The 21,161-nt window shown below is 44.0% G+C and overlaps 1 protein-coding gene across 1 annotated transcript; it reads left to right on the forward strand.

Annotated features, from left to right (window-relative positions):
* Nucleotides 1-1,314: 1,314 nt before the first annotated feature.
* On the forward strand, nt 1,315-19,104 carry LOC121578642 (ninjurin-1-like). Its single transcript, XM_041893014.2, has 4 exons — nt 1,315-1,480; nt 9,146-9,389; nt 13,705-13,888; nt 18,374-19,104. Exons 1-3 carry the CDS (start codon nt 1,424-1,426, stop codon nt 13,845-13,847), a joined length of 444 nt encoding a protein of 147 aa, XP_041748948.1. The 5' UTR covers nt 1,315-1,423; the 3' UTR covers nt 13,848-13,888; nt 18,374-19,104.
* Nucleotides 19,105-21,161: the final 2,057 nt, after the last annotated feature.

Raw genomic sequence — 21,161 nt, forward strand, 5'->3', positions numbered from 1 at the left:
CACCTGTGGTAAATTCAATTAATTGGACATGATTTGAAAAGGCACACACCTGTCTATATAAGGTCCCACAGTTGACAGTGCATGTCAGAGCGAAAACCAAGCCATGAGGTCAAAGGAATTGTCCGTAGAGCTCCGAGACAGGATTGTGTCGAGGCACAGATCTGGGGAAGGGTACCAAAACATTCCTGCAGCATTGAATGTCCCCAAGAACACAGTGGCCTCCATCATTCTTAAATGGAAGAAGTTTGGAACCACCAAGACTCTTCCTAGAGCTGAGGAAACTGAGCAATCGGGGCAGAATGACCTTGGTCAGAGAGGTGACCAAGAACCCGATGGTCACTCTGACAGAGCTCCAGCGTTCCTCTGTGGAGAACCTTCCAGAAGGACTACCATCTCTGCAGCAAGATTGAACTCTTTGGCCTGAATGACAAGCGTCACGTCTGAAGGAAACCTGGCACCATCCCTACGGTGAAGCATGGGGGTGGCAACATCATGCTGTGGGGACGTTTTTAGCGGCAGGGACTGGTAGACTAGTCAGCATCGAGGGAAAGATGAACGGAGCAAAGTACAGAGAGATCCTTAATGAAAACCAAAATGTGGAAAAAGTGAAGCGGTCTGAATACTTTCCGAATGCAAAATTGCCGCTAGTCAAGTGTTCTGCCTCTGAAAATATATATTGAAGATGTACACAAGATGGCACCTTCAGCATTGGAAATTGGAATATTATTCTGACTCATTCTGCAACAGTTAGGTTATTCAATTGATGCTGAAATGGTGTTTGGGAAGATTTTTCACCAAAGGCTATACATATGGGCTCTTGAGTGGCGCAGCGGTCTACGGCACTGCATCTCAGTGCTTGAGGCGTCACTACAGACCCCCTGGTTCGATTCCAGGCTGTATCACAACCGGCCATGATTGGGAGTCCCATAGGGCGAGGCACAATTGGCCCAGCGTCGTCCGGGTTTGGCCCGTGTAGGCCGTCATTGTAAATAAGAATTTGTTCTTAACTGACTTGCCTAGTTAAATAAAATAAAAATATATCAGGTTTTGCCCAAAGTTAGAATCAGTGGACTGTAATTGGTCAGATCAACGGTAATTTACATAATTTCATGAAAACCCTATATCGTATTTTTGATTTTGTGAAACTCTGTGGAATCCCTTGTTTTTCGCCCAAATGAAAGGGTAATTCCTTAATTATCAAAACATGACAATTCAGGGGCTACTTTCAGTTTCTCTTGACCCCAGTTTAGAGACGCCCCCTAGTGAAGGGCGGTAGTCATTCCTCCACATCTTCCCATTTTAGACCTATTTCACACAGCGACCGACCCGGCGAGCACTGGCAGAGACACAACGACACAGACTCCCACAACACATTTAGGAATTTAACCCGCTTTAGTTTAAATTCAATAGTTAAGAGGCAAATATGGCGACTGAAAACATGGCAATGAACGGAGAGGCCGACCGAGAGAACGGAGGAGAGGTAAGATAGGCGTCGATGCAAGAAGCTGTGAGTCTGCAGTCTGCAGTCTGCAACAGAGGCCAGCCCTAACCTATGAAAAGTGTTTGTTTTTTCATAGAAAAACGTCCATAATCTATGCCGCAGCCTACTGCATCTTGGTTACATTGTAACCTAACCATTATAGCCGATCATATATGCTAAAATGTAACCATTTCTCGCTATGCAGGAAGTTTATCGGTAGTTCATTTATTTACATCTCACATTCTGTGCTGTAACTTTTCTTTGTGGGGCTTCAACAGGACTAATCTAAATTAAGCACCAGTCTTGTCTGAAAGATTGCAAACCCAATGCAATAGATTTACTCGTAGCCTATAATGGTTTTTGCTTGTAGTTTTACGGGTAGTGACTACGCGCTATGCTCGTGAAAAGTAAAATCCGCAGAAATACAATGACTGACACGTGCCTGTTGTCATGGGGATTATGCTCCTGAACAGTGAATATTTTATGAGATTGGGAGCATAGCCAGTGGGCCTGTTGGTGGCCTCAGCAGCCTATTTCAAAGACCATTGTCACGCGAACCTTGGAACTAGATCAGGGTTTCTATTACAGCTAATGAAGTCATTCATTCTAGTCCAAAACCCACCTGTTGAGGATTAGGTGTGAGATCATAGCCATGCTCCTGATTTATGCTACCTACACCAGGGGAATCCCTTATTTACATTTTAGTCATTTAGCAGACGCTCTTATCCAGAGCGATTTACAGGAGCAATTAGGGCTAAGTGCCTTGCTTAAACCTAGTCGGCTCAGGGATTAGAACCAGCGACCTTTCGGTTACTGGCACAACGCTCTTACCCACTAAGCTACCTGCAGCATGATGTTGCTACATGCAACTTGAACAACGCATGATTTTATGTAGCCTGTTGACTATCCTTAAAATATTATGTTGATGTGTTTGAAAACCCAAATCATGAAAAGTATCAGAGAACTTGATCTACCAAGGAATTGATCCAACAATGTTGGGTAGCAAGAAGATGGCAAGAATGTTGTCAATTGTTTATAATCAACCAAATTATGTTGCATTATAACACAGTTATAACCAAATCACAGTTAAAGTAACTTATTTATGACATTAGTCAGCTTAATAGATAATTATATCACTATACTGGAGAGGTCTGAACAGGATATGAAAGAAGATACTGAAGATACACACACACTAAAAATACATTACACAATGAGAAAGTGGGGGGAAGTGGTGATTTCCCACTGATGTGTCAAAGTCAGAGCAGGTTATCCAGGGGCCGTGTTTGTGAATAGGTGACATATACTAAGGGGGAAGCCACATAATTGTAAAGTTACTAACCCAGAGTAAACACCTGTTACACCACGACAAGAGGTCATAACCATGTCAAAGGCCAAAGGAAAGCATGTAGAATTCCCCACAAGTCCCCATTGATGTAGGCTGAGGCGACAGCTCTGAGTGTTAAGTGCTATGTGGTTGTTAATATTTGGTGTAATATGGCAAAGAAAACAAACATTCCTATGGGCAAAGGTAAACACCCTTCCCACCAAGCAAGAGTTTACAAAAAACTACAACAAAGTTTAGGCCTACTCAGTGTCTGTGTCCAAAATGGCACCCTGGCCTATTCTCTAGCTACCAGAGACCTGGTCAAAAGTAGTGCACTATATAGGAAGTAGGGTGCCATTTCGGACCCATTCAGTGTTTACATAATTATGCAGGACGCTTTCAAATCATCACTCAGTATTGATTTGTCTTGTTGGGGGTCTTCCGAAAACGAAATGTTTACTTAGCCTTAGATACCATTCATCCCCATCTCTCACAGTCACACAATGCTTAATGGTACAATTATCTGTTTGGCTGGCAGAGATATTAGATAGATGAGAGTTGGGCTCAAGCCTGGGAATTAATGAAGAAGGTAGAAAAGCATACCCAACTATCAGGTGCTATAATTTTAAAAAATCAATGAATGAAATAGAATGTCCGCAACTCTGTCATTCTCCTCAGTGGTGTTTTCAAGGTTGTCTGTTGTGCGTCTTGTAGAAAACACTGCAGTTCTTTAAAAAAGGAATACCCTCTTCGGAGAACATATTTTGAAAGTCCAACATCCCAAGTGAATCACATAGCATTGAGCAACATAAAGGAGGTGTCCAGTCTGAGCCCGCTCTGCTCTGTGAGCAAAGGGACATAATGGCCTGGGATTCTGGAAATTATTGACATTTAGGTAATGATGACTCAGAAAAGTCCTGATCAAACTCAATGGAAAACAACTGTGCGAACATCGAGCTCTGTTAGAGTTTGTTGTTTTTACCCATCAGTGTTGATTTTAAACCTGCAGCTTATACTCATTGTTGAGTCTAGTTGTTCAGATAGAAGCAACATGAAGAGCCCACATGTGAACCTCACAGTCAAACAACAACAGTTGTTCAGTTGATGTACTACCAGTGTATGAACCAGGAGGGCAGAGGGTGGGTAGGAAAAAAGAGAGCTGAGAGGGACTCCCATCTCTACATGAGCAACAACATTGTTTGGTCAGCAGTGTCTGTCCCACAATGATCTGTTTGTTACTCAACAATCATGCTTAAGAAAGGTGTCTGGAATCACCAGAATACGTAATACAGTACATGTACTGTATCTCATCCTGTTATAACACTCTGGACATCAGCAGCAGAGGCAAGTTCCTCCTTGGCCAGAGAGAGGAAGAGGGACAGATAACCAGACACTGAGGACAAGGCCATCAGAAAGTTCCTTCATTAAGTATTTCTAGAACATTGTTAAGTTATGAATACAGCAGTATAGGAATCTAGCCCATTTGAAGGACAAAGACATGGACAACAAGATCGAGTGAGAAAAATGGCACACAAAAAACTGGGCCAGAGAAAGGGAGTGAGAGTCAGAGAATGGAATTAATGAAAGACAAAGAAAGATCAGTGCAGGAATTTGAGGGTTATAAGTCAGTGAAGGAAAGCAGGCTGCTTCTAAGAGATAACTGTCCAAACATTGCTAGCCTCGGTCACAAGGACAACTTTTTCCTCTGTGGGCTGTGAGTGGTTTTAGAGGTGGTGAGAGGCATGTGGATATGGGTTACTCTGTTTTACACTGCCAACCTGGGCACAAGGCTCTCTTTGTTGGTTTTTGGACGGTCAGACTGTTCCACCCAAAATAAACACTCTGTCCTCAACCCACAAAGAAACCTGGGTAATGTTTGGTTTAGGAATCCCACTTTTCCAATGATGTAACAATTTAACATCATATTTTCCGACCCGCTCTACTGCAGGGTGGTAAGGTAGAGAAGAGACCTTCCTCCACAGGGTGAACAGCTTTCTCTTGGTTTTCAGCTTCAGTATCTACACCCTGGGTGACAAGAAACTGAAGAGAAGTCATAGCACATGATCTCTTGACCTCCCTTCCTTTCTATCAGTTCTCTGTGCACCGAGGGCAAGTCACCATGTACCGACGGCATGGTCACACTTCCTGCTAAAATAGTCCCACAACACTTTAACTTCCCACAAATCCACAGTAGTGTCACTGTAGCAATCCCCAGAATGCCCCCATATTTCCATAAAAACTTTTTCCTCCTAATTACGCTGAAGGTCAATATGACATAGTAAAAAGTTCAGTCAAGACATTAACTCATCATAGTGTTCATATAATGTAGTATAGGACCAGCCTCTTATATAATAATAATAATATAATTAACAGTGTGCTTCCCTCCAGGTTCACTTACAACTGTATCCTGACAGTGATGTACCTGGGTTAACATTTACATCACATTTACGTCATTTAGCAGACGCTCTTATCCAGAGCGACTTACAAATTGGTGCATTCACCTTATAGCCAGTGGGATAACCACTTTACAATGTTTTTTTTTTTTTTTTTTGGGGGTAAGGGGGGTTGAAGGATTACTTTATCCTATCCCAGGTATTCCTTAAAGAGGTGGGGTTTCAAATGTCTCCGGAAGGTGGTGAGTGACTCCACTGTCCTGGCGTCGTGAGGGAGCTTGTTCCACCATTGGGGTGCCAGAGCAGCGAACAGTTTTGACTGGGCTGAGCGGGAACTATGCTTCCGCAGAGGTAGGGGAGCCAGCAGGCCAGAGGTGGATGAACGCAATGCCCTCGTTTGGGTGTAGGGACTGATCAGAGCCTGAAGGTAAGGAGGTGCCGTTCCCCTCACAGCTCCGTAGGCAAGCACCATGGTCTTGTAGCAGATGTGAGCTTCAACTGGAAGCCAGTGGAGTGTGCGGAGGAGCGGGGTGACGTGAGAGAACTTGGGAAGGTTGAACACCAGACGGGCTGCGGCATTCTGGATGAGTTGTAGGGGTTTAATGGCACAGGCAGGGAGCCCAGCCAACAGCGAGTTGCAGTAATCCAGACGGGAGATGACAAGTGCCTGGATTAGGACCTGTGCCGCTTCCTGTGTAAGGCAGGGTCGTACTCTTCGAATGTTGTAGAGCATGAACCTACAGGATCGGGTCACCGCCTTGATGTTAGCGGAGAACGACAGGGTGTTGTCCAGGGTCACGCCAAGGCTCTTCGCACTCTGGGAGGAGGACACAACGGAGTTGTCAACCGTGATGGCGAGATCATGGAACAGGCAGTCCTTCCCGGGAGGAAGAGCAGCTCCGTCTTGCCAAGGTTCAGTTTGAGGTGGTGATCCGTCATCCATACTGATATGTCTGCCAGACATGCAGAGATGCGATTCGCCACCTGGTTATCAGAAGGGGGAAAGGAGAAGATTAGTTGTGTGTCGTCAGCGTAGCAATGATAGGAGAGGCCATGTGAGGATATGACAGAGCCAAGTGACTTGGTGTATAGCGAGAATAGGAGAGGGCCTAGAACTGAGCCCTGGGGGACACCAGTGGTGAGAGCACGTGGTGCGGAGACAGCTTCTCGCCACGCCACTTGGTAGGAGCGACCGGTCAGGTAGGACGCAATCCAAGAGTGAGCCGCGCCGGAGATGCCCAGCTCGGAGAGGGTGGAGAGGAGGATCTGATGGTTCACAGTATCAAAGGCAGCAGACAGGTCTAGAAGGACAAGAGCAGAGGAGAGAGAGTTAGCTTTAGCAGTGCGGAGAGCCTCCGTGACACAGAGAAGAGCAGTCTCAGTTGAATGACCAGTCTTGAAACCTGACTGGTTTGGATCAAGAAGATCATTCTGAGAGAGATAGCAAGAGAGTTGGCTAAAGACGGCACGCTCAATAGTTTTGGAGAGAAAAGAAAGAAGGGATACTGGTCTGTAGTTGTTGACATCAGAGGGATCGAGTGTTGGTTTTTTGAGAAGGGGTGCAACTCTCGCTCTCTTGAAGACGGAAGGGACATAGCCAGCGGTCAAGGATGAGTTGATCAGCGAGGTGAGGTAAGGGAGAAGGTCACCGGAGATGGTCTGGAGAAGAGAGGAGGGGATAGGGTCAAGCGGGCAGGTTGTTGGGCGGCCTGCCGTCACAAGTCGCAAGATTTTATCTGGAGAGAGAGGGGAGAAAGAAGTCAAAGCATAGGGTAGGGCAGTGTGAGCAGGACCAGCAGTGTCATTTGACTTAACAAAGCGAGGATCGGATGTCGTCAACCTTCTTTTCAAAATGGTTGACGAAGTCATCCACAGAGAGGGAGGGGGATTCAGCAGGGAGGAGAATGTGGCAAAGAGCTTCCCTAGGGTTAGAGGCATATGCTTGGAATTTAGAGTGGTAGAAAGTGGCCTTAGCAGCAGAAACAGATGAAGAAAATTTAGAGAGGAGGGAGTGAAAAGATGCCAGGTCCGCAGGGAGTCTAGTTTTCTTCCATTTCCGCTCAGCTGCCCGGAGCTCTGTTCTGTGAGCTCGCAATGAGTCATCAAGCCACGGAGCTGGAGGGGAGGACCGAGCCGGCCGGGAGGATAGGGGACATAGAGAGTCAAAGGATGCAGAAAGGGAGGAGAGGAGGGTTGAGGAGGCAGAATCAGGAGATTGGAGGGAGAAGGATTGAGCAGAGGGAAGAGATGATAGGATGGAAGAGGAGAGAGTAGCGGGAGAGAGAGAGCGAAGGTTGCGACGGCGCATTACCATCTGTGTAGGGGCAGAGTGAGTAGTGTTGGAGGAGAGGGAGAGAGAAAAGGATACAAAGTAGTGGTCGGAGACTTGGAGGGGAGTTGCAGTGAGATTAGTAGAACAACAGCATCTAGTAAAGATGAGGTCAAGCGTATTGCCTGCCTTGTGAGTAGGGGGGGACGGTGAGAGGGTGAGGTCAAAAGAGGAGAGGAGTGGAAAGAAGGAGGCAGAGAGAAATGAGTCAAATGTAGACGTAGGGAGGTTGAAATCCCCCAGAACTGTGAGGGGTGAGCCATCCTCAGGAAAGGAACTTATCAAGGCGTCAAGCTCATTGATGAACTCTCCAAGGGAACCTGGAGGGCGATAGATGACAAGGATATTAAGCTTAAATGGGCTAGTGACTGTGACAGCATGGAATTCAAATGAGGAGATAGACAGATGGGTCAGGGGAAAAATTGAGAATGTCCACTTGGGAGAGATGAGGATTCCTGTGCCACCACCCCGCTGACCAGATGCTCTCGGGGTATGCGAGAACACATGGTCAGACGAGGAGAGAGCAGCAGGAGTAGCAGTGTTTTCAGTGGTAATCCATGTTTCCGTCAGCGCCAAGAAGTCGAGGGACTGGAGGGTAGCATAGGCTGAGATGAACTCTGCCTTGTTGGCAGCAGAATGGCAGTTCCAGAGGCTGCCTGAGACCTGGAACCCCACGTGGGAGGTGCGTGCAGGGACCACCAGGTTAGAGAGGCAGCAGCCACGCGGTGTGAGGCGTTTGTGTAGCCTGTGCGGAGAGGAGAGAACAGGGATAGGCAGAGGCATAGTTGACAGGCTGCAGCAGATGGCTACAATAATGCAGAGGAGATCGGAATGAAATGAACTAAACATCTGGGAAAGGAGAGAGCGGGGCCTCCCTCACCACAACTTCCAAATATAACTCTCCCAACTTCCACCTCAGAAACTATAATTGTTGTAAACTACAGCGGTTCAATGTTTTCTAGGAATAGACTAACTTAGTTTATTCAGCTAGCTAACTAGGTGCAGTATTATTCCATGAAAATCGTCCGGGCACCTCGTCATAAGACGCCACAGCCAGCTAGCATGCCGGACTCCAACAACACGGTTTAGCGCCAATACTCGGCCACAACAAACCACCAGTGTATCAACACGCAAGCAGATCGTTCGTGTCCGTGTCTAACGTTGTTGGTTAGTCCCGACAGCTTGAGCGAGTCCGTCGTCAACTTATTCAGCCAGTTAGTTAGCTAGAATAGTTAGCAAACTAGCTAGCCATTGCTTTCAGACAAAGAAGAACCCCTCCTTTCACGGCACGAACACACAGAGAGAGCCAAACTAACGTTAACTAGTCACCCATGTCCCGAATTCCTTGAACGACTCGGGCTATCAATATGTAAAAAAAAAAAAAAAAAACACAAATGTAGTCTATGACTTACCCCTAGCAGCTACTGTTAGCTAGCCAAGTGCAAAGCTAGCCACTGAATTGACTCAGCCAGTTCGCGTCTGTTCGCTCGGTCGTTCCAGCTATTGTTTAAGTCCATAGACATATGGATGGATATACATTATATGTTTATACTGAACATCATTGCTGTCTTTTTCTAGTCTATGTTGTACTAATGTTAGTCTCTCTGTATTCATGTTAGGTTCCACACCCTAGTCGCTGGAGACAGAGGGAGACGGGGGGTGCTCTGAACATGAACCACTACGCCAATAAGAAGAGTGCAGCAGAAAGCATGCTGGATGTGGCATTACTCATGGCCAATGCGTCCCAGCTGAAGGCTGTCCTGGAGCAGGGCCCAGGGTTCACCTTCTACACCCCTCTCATCACCCTCATCTCCATCTCCCTTATCCTGCAGGTCACTGTGGGCATCCTGCTCATCTTCATCGGTGGGTCTCAGTTCTATTCTCATCAACTTTATTAATCCCCCCCAGTGGTAAGTTAAGAAAGTCATAGACACTCTGTCTGACTCTGGCGCTAACCAGCAACTGGTTGCTTCCCAATAATATCTCCTTTCTCCTGAAGAGTGAAGTCATTCAATACTTCCCACAAATCTAAAAGCATTGGATTGGTGGAGGCATGGGATAGGAGTTTCCACCATATTTCTTATCCCAATCATTCCATTTTTTATTTCAAATCAGTGAAGGGAAGTGAACACTTTGGGATGAAGGAGAGATAATTGGGACATAGCCACAAATTGATGAGGCATGGGCCAGGAGCGTAGAAATATAATGAATAGAACAGGCTTGGAACCTCTTACCCTGACAATTTTACTGGTAAACTCCTGGGTACACTCACAATGGCTGCCTGGTATTGTGATGCAATAATTTCCATGGTAATCTAGAATGTTAATTCAAATTAAGGAATACCTGGAATAGTATAAAGTTATCCTTCTTCCCCCACCCCCCATAAAAAATTATAAAATCAAGTGGTTGTCCCACTGTCTATCATAAGTTGAATGCACCAATTTGTAATTCGCTCTGGATAAGAGGGTCTGCTAAATGATGTAAATGTAAATTATGCTAACTGATGTGGCTCATGCAATGGAATTTATTTTTTTGTAATGTCAGTTGAGTTGATTCAACAAATCAATGCACTAATTGATGGGTACCTGCTTTGCTCCTACTGGTACACTCAAAATGGCTGCCAGTCCACCCATTATGCCATCATTGACTTGAATGGGGAGGCCCGTTCTATTCATTTTATTTCTGTGGCCAGGAGTTTATCCTGACTATGTGACCTGACATATGACATGGTCAGGGAAAACTCCTAACATTATTGATGAGACATGAACACTTGATTTATGGTACTATTGTTTCTCCTCAGCTCCAGGAATAGACAAACTCCCTGACCCTACTTTATGATTGAATACCAACAAACATTATGAGCTCTATTTTAACAAACTTAACGCAATGGTAGATCTAAGAGCTGGCGGTAGCGCTGTATGTCGGGCGGTGTGTCAGAAATATATATTTAATTTTTTTGTCAGAAATATTTTAGCTATTTTCACAGCCGAAATTATGAGCGCAATAGCTGGCGGTGGCGCGAAAGGGCAAATTGTTGATGAATAAAGAAGTTATAGGTGTGACGAGGGCTTTGCCATTGCTGTTGAAAACAGCCGTAGTAGCTTAGGGTAAGGGTAGCCTATGGAGGTTAATCGGACATGAGGCGGTCTTTGAAAATGGGGAAGGATAGCCTACTTGAACAAGCGAAATGAAGTATGCAGGTATGTGAATTGTGAATAATGAAAAACCTCCAAAATATTTCAAAGCATTCTCAGTAGACCATTTAAAAGCCCTCTTCATAGGCTACTTGGCTAATGGCAAGGATAAAAAGACGCATCTATGCGATGCTGCTAAATGAGCCTGGATTAAGGGGAGGGTAGGCTATGCTTGGTTTTTAATCAAATTAAATGAAATAGGGGAAACAAATACTTTTTTAATGTTTCTAAATATGAGATTCACCAGCACAAAAGGCACATCTCTCTTCCATGGGCACTGTGCGTCATGGCTGGATAGGCTGCGCTTCCACTCTCAAAATCCATGCCATTATCAACTGCGTTACCATTAAGACCTGCTTTTTGTGGGTCTTAAACTTCCCATTAGCACTGCATGAAATTGTAACTTTTGCCCCTTGTTTTTAAGGACACAACTCAAATATTGCCACCCCTCCTACTTCAGCGCAAACGGGCTGATGTTAGACAGGTAAATTGCCAAACCTGCCGTTAGGGCTGGAAAATGCCAGTGTGTGAGTTTTTACATGACGAAATTGCAAACTAACATGCTTTTGACACTTGTGCCTCAACACCAGCCGAAAATAGAGCCCTATGTGTGTCTGTAGGCCAGAGAATGGCTCTCTCAGCTAAAACAATATTATCTGTGTACTGAGAGAAGCCTTGTCCATCACACCCCTGGCCATAATATCCTTATGTTCCCCTGCCAGGAGCTCCCATTGTGTGGGTGGGAGAGTTCAAAAATGAGACCATTGTATTTCTCCTCTGAGCTGGTTCAAATTAGGAATACTCAGCTTAATGTCCTGAGGGGGAATTGCTAACGTTACAGGAGTTGTGTCTCTGAACTGAGACAGCATTTGAAAAATGCTAAACTAAACTGGGCCCCAACTAACTCTCACCACAACCTCCACAACATATTAGCCTTAATCTCCAGTGAGGCATACAGTGCATTCAGAAAGTATTCAGACCCCTTGACTCTTTCCACATTTTGTTACGTTACAGCCTTATTCTAAAATTGATTACATTGTTTTATCCCCTCATCAATCTACACACAATACCCAATAATGACAAAGCAAAAACAGGTTTTTGGAAAATTTTACAAAACAGGTTTGTAGATTTTTTTGCTAATTATTATTTTTTTTTTTTACTGAAATATGACATTTACATAAGTATTCAGACCCTTTACTCAGTACTTTGTTGAAGCACCTTTGGCAGCGATTACAGCCTTGAGTCTTCTTGGGTATGATGCCACAAGCTTGGCACACCTGTATTTGGGGAGTTTCTCCCATTCTTCTCCGCAGATCCTCTCAAGCTCTGTCAGGATGAATGGGGAGCATCTCTGCACAGCTATTTTCAGGTCTCTCCAGAGATGTTCGAACGGGTTCAAGTCCGGGCTCTGGCTGGGCCACTCAAGGACATTCAGAGACTTGTCCCGAAGCCACTCCTGAGTTATCTTGGCTGTGTGCTTAGGGTCGTTGTCCTGTTGGAAGGTGAACCGTCGCCCCAGTCTGAGGTCCTGAGCGCTCTGGAGCAGGTTTTCATCAAGGATCTCTCTGTACTTTGCTCTGTTCATCTTTCCCTCGATCCTGACTAGTCTCTCAGTCCCTGCCACTGAAAAACATCCCCACAGAATGATGCTGCCACCACCATGCTTCACCGTAGGGATGGTGCCAGGTTTCCTCCAGACGTGATGCTTAGCATTCAGGCCAAAGAGTTCAACCTTGGTTTCATCAGACCAGAGAATCTTGTTTCTTATGGTCCGCAAGTCCTTTAGGTGCCTTTTCGCAAACTCCAAGCAGGCTGTCATGTGCCTTTTACTGAGGAGGGGCTTCAGTCTGGCCTGATTGGTGGAGTGCTGCAGAGATGGTTGTCCTTCTGGAAGGTTCTCCCATCTCCACAGAGGAACTCTGGAGCTCTGTCAGAGTGACCATCGGGTTCTTGGTCACCCTCATAACCAAGGCCCTTCTCCCCTGATTGCTCAGTTTGGCCGGGCGGCCAGCTCTAGGCAGAGTCTTGGTGGTTCCAAACTTCTTCCATTTAAGAATGATGGAGGCCACTGTGTTCTTGGGGACCTTCAATTCTGCATAATTGTTTTGGTACCCTTCCCCATATCTGTGCCTCGACACAATCATGTCTCGGAATTCCTTTGACCTCATGGCTTGGTTTTTGCTCTGACATGCACAGTCAACTGTGGGACCTTATATAGACAGGTGTGTGCCTTTCCAAATCATGTCCACAGGTGGACTCCAATCAAGTTGTAGAAACATCTCAAGGATGATCAATGGAAACAGGATGCACCTGAGCTCAATTTCGAGTCTCATAGCAAAGGGTCTGAATACTTATGTAAATTAGGTAGTTGTGTTTTTAATTTTTATAAATTTGCAAACATTTCGAAAAACCTGTTTTCGCTTTGTCATTATGGGGTATTGTGTGTAGATTAATGAGGAATTTTTTTTTGAATGAATTTTAGAATAAGGCTGTAAAGTAACACAATGTGGAAAAGGTCAAGGGGTCTGAATACTTTCCGAATGCACTGTATAATGAATGTCCTAGATAATAATTCACCTGAGGGTAGGAAATGTCAAAGGCTGTATCTTCATATCACATGGTTCAATAATGATTAATTAAATATGACAACACTGAATAAATGATGGTTCAAAAGCCAGGCCTCGGCCTGATTATTTAAAAGTTCATCCTTCCTAGGTAGGGAGGATTAGAGATGACTGGACAGGTGAACACAATGTGGTACAGCCCTTGTGTCCACTTGTCCAATCTTGTCTACTCACTCAATGATTACGTAAAGGAAGGGAGAGGGGAAGGATGTACTTTTAAGGAATTCAAATAGGGCCCCAGTCTTAGAAGCTACACTTAAAAACTGTGAAATAGCTCTCTCTGTTGGTTGGACTGAAGACATGCTTGGAGGCAGTAAATTAATCCTCAACATATTTTGGTGTGTCTCTATTGTTCTGCAGTAAAGTGGAACCTGAACGATGAGAGCATGCACTTCAAGCTGAACATTATGGAGAATGTCGCCACAGCACTCGTCTTCATCATTGTTGTAGTCAATGTCTTCATCACAGCATTTGGCGTCCAGAAGCCCAATCTAAACTCCTAACTGCCCTCACTCCTTACCCATGGTCATCAGCTAGTACACAGGTAAAGGTATTATACTAGTGTTATATGCACAATACGCACACACCATGCCAATGTATACTTTTCTTTGGTAGTGTTTGGTAATCATACATGTATGAGAGTTGTATGTCAAATTGTCAGGTTACATGAGCTTTATAAATACACCACATGACCAAAGGTTTGTGGACACCTGCTCGTCAATCATCTATTCCAAAATCATGGGCATTAATATGGAGTTGGTCCCCCCTTTGCTGCTATAACAGCCTCCACTCTTCTGGGAAGGCAGTCCACTAGATGTTGGAACATTGCTGCGGGGACTTGCTTCCATTCAGCCACAAGAGCATTCGTGAGGTCGGGCACTGATGTTGGGCAATTTGGCCTGGTTTGCAGTTGGTGTTCCAATTCATCCCAAAGGTGTTCAATGGGGTTGAGGTCAGGGCTATGTGCAGGCCAGTTAAGTTCTTCCACACAGATCTCAACAAACCATTTCTGTATGGACCTCGCTTTGTGCACTGGGGCATTGTCATGCTGAAACAGGAAAGGGGCTTCCTCAAACTGTTGCCACAAAGTTGGAAGCACAGAATTGTCTAGAATGTCATTTTATGCTGTAGCATTAAGATTTCCCCTCATTGGAACTAAGAGGCCTAGCCCGAACCATGAAAAACAGCCCCAGACCATTATTCCTCCTCCACCAAACTTTACTGTTGGCACTATGCATTGGGGCAGGTAGCGTTCTCCTGTTATGCGCCAAACCCAGACTCGTCCGTCGGACTGCCAGATGGGCATTCATCACTCCAGAGAACGCGTTTCCACTGCTCCAGAGTCCAATGGCGGCGAGCTTTACACCACTCCAGCCGATGCTTGGCATTGCGCATGGTGATCATAGGCTTGTGTGCGGCTGCTCGGCCATGGAAACCCATTTCATGAAGCTCCTGACGAGCAGTTATTGTGCTGACGTTGCTACCAGAGGCAGTTTGGAACTCGGTAGTGAGTGTTGCAACCGAGGACAGACGATTTTTACCCTCTACGCGTAAGTGGCCTACCACTTCGAGGCTGAGCCGTAGTTGCTCCTAGACGTTTCCACTTCACAATAACAGCACTTACAGTTGACCGGGGCAGCTGTAGCAGGGCAGAAATTTCACGAACTGACTTGTTGGAAAGGTGGCATCGTACGAAGGTGCCACGTCACTGAGCTCTTCAGTAAGGCCATTCTACTGCCAATGTTTGTCTATGGAGATTGCATGACTGTGTGCTCGACATTATACACCTGTCAGCAACGGGTGTGGCTGAAATAGCTGAATGCACTAATTTGAAGGGGTGTCCACATACTTTTGTATATATAGTGTATATGTAGATAGGCCTACTGTTAGAATACACATACAGCGGCTTGCGAAAGTATTCATCCCCCTTGGCATTTTTCCTATTTTGTTGCCTTACAACCAGGAATTAAAAATGTTTTGGGGGGGGGGGTTTGTATCATTTGATTTACACAACATGCCTACCATTTTGAAGATGCAAAATATTTTTTATTGTGAAACAAACAAGAAATAAGCTTGTGCATGCATAACTATTCACACCATCTCTGCAGTAGGCAGAGATGGTGAAACAAGGAACTTTACTGATGGTCCCGAAGCCAGGATACAAAATAACGGACTTTACACTAAAAAGAAAGGCGGAGCAAATAAGACTCCAAAAAACAGGCAGACAGCCACAAATACGGAATACTAACTATGACTGAAATAATAAATAAACAGGGAGAACACTTCTCACGTACCTGTCCATACGTCCCGCGATCAGACACTGATTAGTACTGCTTGGCATAGTGAAACTAGCAGAGAAAACTGAGCAAGGGAACACAGGGAATTGAGGGCATAAATACACAGGTGAATCAGATAGACACAGGTGACACCAATAGGAAGATGATTAGTCCCGACTGTGAGTGAGGAGGTGCCTAAGGTTGTCGGAGGATGCTACCAGTGGGTCGCTCCGGAACTGCGACCCCCTCCTGTAACAGTCTCCCACATGCCTTTTGGCAAACACCAAACGTGTTTGCTTATTTTTTTCTTTAAGCAATGGCTTTTTTCTGGCCACTCTTCCGTAAAGCCCAGCTCTGTGGAGTGTATGGCTTAAAGTGGTCTTATGGACAGATACTCCAATATCCGCTGTGGAGCTTTGCAGCTCCTTCAGGGTTATCTTTGGTCTCTTTGTTGCCTCTCTGATGAAAGTCCTCCTTGCCTGGTCTGTGAGTTTTGGTGGGCGGCCCTCTCTTGGCAGGTTTGTTGTGGTGCCATATTCTTTCAATTTTTTAATAATGGATTTAATGGTGCTCCATGGGATGTTCAAAGTTTCGGATATTTTTTTATAACCCAACTCTGATCTGTACTTCTCCACAACTTTTGCCCTGACCTGTTTGGAGAGCTCCTTGGTCTTCATGGTGCCGCTTGCTTCGTGGTGCCCCTTGCTTAGTGGTGTTGCAGACTCTGGGGCCTTTCAGAACAGGTGTATATACAGTGGGGAAAAAAAGTATTTAGTCAGCCACCAATTGTGCAAGTTCTCCCACTTAAAAAGATGAGAGAGGCCTGTAATTTTCATCATAGGTACACGTCAACTATGACAGACAAAATTAGAAAAAAAAATCCAGAAAATCACATTGTAGGATTTTTAATGAATTTATTGGCATATGATGGTGGAAAATAAGTATTTGGTCAATAACAAAAGTTTCTCAATACTTTGTTATATACCCTTTGTTGGCAATGACACAGGTCAAACGTTTTCTGTAAGTCTTCACAAGGTTTTCACACACTGTTGCTGGTATTTTGGCCCATTCCTCCATGCAGATCTCCTCTAGAGCAGTGATGTTTTGGGGCTGTCGCTGGGCAACACAGACTTTCAACTCCCTCCAAAGATTTTCTATGGGGTTGAGATCTGGAGACTGGCTAGGCCACTCCAGGACCTTGAAATGCTTCTTACGAAGCCACTCCTTCGTTGCCCGGGCGGTGTGTTTGGGATCATTGTCATGCTGAAAGACCCAGCCACGTTTCATCTTCAATGCCCTTGCTGATGGAAGGAGGGTTTCACTCAAAATCTCACGATACATGGCCCCATTCATTCTTTCCTTTACACGGATCAGTCGTCCTGGTCCCTTTGCAGAAAAACAGCCCCAAAGCATGATGTTTCCAACCCCATGCTTCACAGTAGGTATGGTGTTCTTTGGATGCAACTCAGCATTCTTTGTCCTCCAAACATGACGAGTTGAGTTTTTACCAAAAAGTTATATTTTGGTTTCATCTGACCATATGACATTCTCCCAATCCTCTTCTGGATCATCCAAATGCACTTCAGACGGGCCTGGACATGTACTGGCTTAAGCAGGGGGACACGTCTCGCACTGCAGGATTTGAGTCCCTGGCGGCGTAGTGTGTTACTGATGGTTGGCTTTGTTACTTTGGTCCCAGCTCTCAGCAGGTCATTCACTAGGTCCCCCCGTGTGGTTCTGGGATTTTTGCTCACCGTTCTTGTGATCATTTTGACCCCACGGGGTGAGATCTTGCATGGAGCCCCAGATCGAGGGAGATTATCAGTGGTCTTGTATGTCTTCCATTTCCTAATAATTGCTCCCACAGTTGATTTCTTCAAACCAAGCTGCTTACCTGTTGCAGATTCAGTCTTCCCAGCCTGGTGCAGGTCTACAATTTTGTTTTTGGTGTCCTTTGACAGCTCTTTGGTCTTGGCCATTGTGAAGTTTGGAGTGTGACTGTTTGAGGTTGTGGACAGGTGTCTTTTATACTGATAACAAGTTCAAACAGGTGCCATTAATACAGGTAACGAGTGGAGGACAGAGGAGCCTCTTAAAGAAGAAGTTACAGGTCTGTGAGAGCCAGAAATCTTGCTTGTTTGTAGGTGACCAAATACTTATTTTCCACCATAATTTGCAAATAAATTCATTAAAAATCCTACAATGGGATTTTCTGGATTTTTTTTTCTCAATTTGTCTGTCATAGTTGACGTGTACCTATGATGAAAATTACAGGCCTCTCTCATCTTTTTAAGTGGGAGAACTTGCACAATTGGTGGCTGACTAAATACTTTTTTGCCCCACTGTATACTGAGATCATGTGACACTTAGATTGCACACAGGTAGACTTTATTAAACTAATTATGTGACTTCTGAAGGTAATTGGTTACACCAGATCTTATTTAAGGGCTTCATAGCAAAGTGGGTGAATACTTATGCACGCACCACTTTTCCGTTATTTATTTTGTATAATTTTTTGAAACAAGTCATCTTTTTCATTTCACTTCACCAATTTGGGCTATTTTGTGTATGTCCATTACATTACATCCAAATAAAAATCAATTTAAATTACAGGTTGTAATGCAACAAAATAGGAAAAACATCAAGGGGGATGAATACTTTTGCAAGGCACTTTAGGTGAATCTTATAGTAACTGTTATATGGGAATACCATAGCTGCAAAGCTGTACTAACCCAATTACCGCTACTTTACAGGCCAGAGACGTTCAGAGATCCAGTCTTCCATAGGCCTCAAGCCATCAGGTTCTCTGTTACGTCAAAGACAATGGATAGATCAACTGTATAGGACTCACACTGGCCTTTCATATCCACGGCCAGTCAACATTTCAGAGGCCATTACAAACTCAGAGTTCACCATCTTTGGCTTTGGCTTTCTATGTTCATTTCTCAGGATCTCATTCTCAGTTGCATTATCAAGCTTAGAGTTTGTCGACTCTGTCTTCCCCTGGTCATTTACCCTACTTCATGTTGTTACGTCACACACTTCATCAGTTGCTATTACTAATTGTTCAAATGACCAATGGCGTTAATTTATTGCCTTTTCAAATATGATCTACAGGGTTATTTTATACATATCTCAGAGCTGCTGTCGTGGTGACTGTACTTGAGTTGTACAGACCCAGCTGCGTGTGTGTGTGTGTGTGTGTGTGTGTGTGTGTGTGTGTGTGTGTGTGTGCGCACACTCAAGTCTCTTTGGTCTGCTTTCAGCTCTGTACAAAAACACTTATTTTATATTTTTACCTCCCAAGCTAAAGCCCAAAGCACAGCTGTCTTAACTGCTATCGTTAATGGAGTAGAGGTTCGCAGATGTTTTTGGACTTCAGCTTATTTGGGTGTGTGTTGTAAATGCAGTGGTGAAAAGTACTTAAGTAAAATTACTTTAAAGTACTACTTAACCTCTTAAGGATCTGACCCTTTTTTTTTCAATTTTCACCTAAAATTACATACCCAAATCTAACTGCCTGTAGCTCAGGACCTGAAGCATGGATATGCATATTCTTGATACCATTTGAAAGGAAACACTTTGAAGTTTGTGGAAATGTTAAATTAATGTAGGAGAATATAACACATTAGATCTGGTAAAAGATAATACATACAAAAAAACATGTGTTTTCTATTATTATTTTTGTTCCATCATCTTTGAAATGCAACACAATATAATATTGCAGTGTGTGTGCAAAGTTTCAGATTGATCCAGTGAATATTTTGTATCAAGTCTGCCCAAATGTGCCGAATTGGTCAATTGATACATTTTCAACTACATAACTATAGAGAACATACAAAAAAGATATGGTAATACAAAATGTAAGTTTACACAGGAATGTCATACATGATGGATCATTAGCTTATACACTAACTTTCACACGTCTAGATGGCCGGTCAGGGTGGGTGTGTAGACAGAGACAGCAGGGGTTCAAACTGTAGAACCCAGTTACTACATTTGAATATAAAAATGGATGCTACAAAAAACTATGCTACATTTTATCTCTGGGACCCTTAGGATGACAAATCAGAGCAAGATTACTGAATGTAAGTACATTATTTACCTTCAGAGGTGAATGTATCAAACCAGTTTCCGTGATAAGTTTTGTTGTTGTTGTGCACTCTCCTGAAACAATAGCATGCTATTTTTTCAATGTAATAGCTACTGTAAATTGGACAGTGCAGTTAGATTAACAAAAATGTAAGCTTTCTGCCCATATAAGACATGTCTATGTCCTGGAAAGTTTGCTGTTACTTACAACAGTCATGCTAATCGCATTAGCGCACGTTAGCTCAACCGTCCCGTTAACGGGACACCGATCCCGTAGAGGTTAAGTAGTTTTTTTGGGTATCTGTACTTTACTATTTATATTGTTGACAACTTTTACTTCACTACATTCCTAATGAAAATAATGTACTTTTTACTCCATACAATTTCCCTGACATCCAAAATTACTCGTTACATTTTGAATGCTTAGCAGGACAGAAAAGGATCCAATTCACATCATCCCTACTGCCTCTGATCTGGCGGACTCACTAAACACAAATGCTTCATTTGTAAATTATGTCTGAGTGTTGGAGTGTGCCCCTGGCTATCCGTAAATTTAAAAAACAAGTTGTGCCTTCTGGTTTTCTTAATATAAGGAATTTTAAATTATTCATACTTTTACTTTTGATACTTAAATATATTTTAGCAATTACATTTACTTTTGATACTTAAGTATATTTAAAACCAAATACTTTAGACTTTCACTCAAGTAGTATTTTGCTGGGTGATGTTCACTTCTACTTCAGTCATTTTCTATTAAGTATCTTTACTTTTACTCAAGTATGACAATTGTGTACTTTTTCCACCACTGTTTAAATGCTTTGCCCACAGCCCCATGCTAAACATGTGTACATCATTGTACAGCAGAGAGGAGCGGATATAATCTGAGTCCTGTATGAGCCTGGGCCTACATATCGTATATTCAGGCAGAACTGCAGTGGTCAGCAGGTGTACAGTTTACAATCGATTAAGGTTGAAAAATTCCAGTAACTTTCCCAAAATAACCAGGTTTAAGTTACCAGAATTTTGCAACCCGACAGTCAACAAACCTCAACTTTTTATTACATTTACATTTTAGTCATTTAGCAGACGCTCTTATCCAGAGCGACTTACAGTTAGTGAATATATTTTTTTTTTATACTGGCCCCCCGTGGGAATCGAACCCACAACCCTGGCGTTGCAAACGCCATGCTCTATCAACTGAGCTACATCCCTGCCGGCCATTCCCTCCCCTACCCTGGACGACGCTGGGCCAATTGTGCGCCACCCATGAGTCTCCTGGTCGCGGCCGGCGGCGACAGAGCCTGGATTCGAACCAGGATCTCTAGTGGCACAGTTAGCACTGCGATGCAGTGCCTTAGACCACTGCGCCACTCAGGAGTACAGTTTTATCAGAGGGGACTGTGCATGCTGCCTTATATATGTAATCTCAGATCTATAACTGTATGTAGT

This window comes from Coregonus clupeaformis, chromosome 12 (genome assembly GCF_020615455.1).
Source record: "Coregonus clupeaformis isolate EN_2021a chromosome 12, ASM2061545v1, whole genome shotgun sequence".
Lineage (NCBI taxonomy): Eukaryota > Metazoa > Chordata > Actinopteri > Salmoniformes > Salmonidae > Coregonus > Coregonus clupeaformis.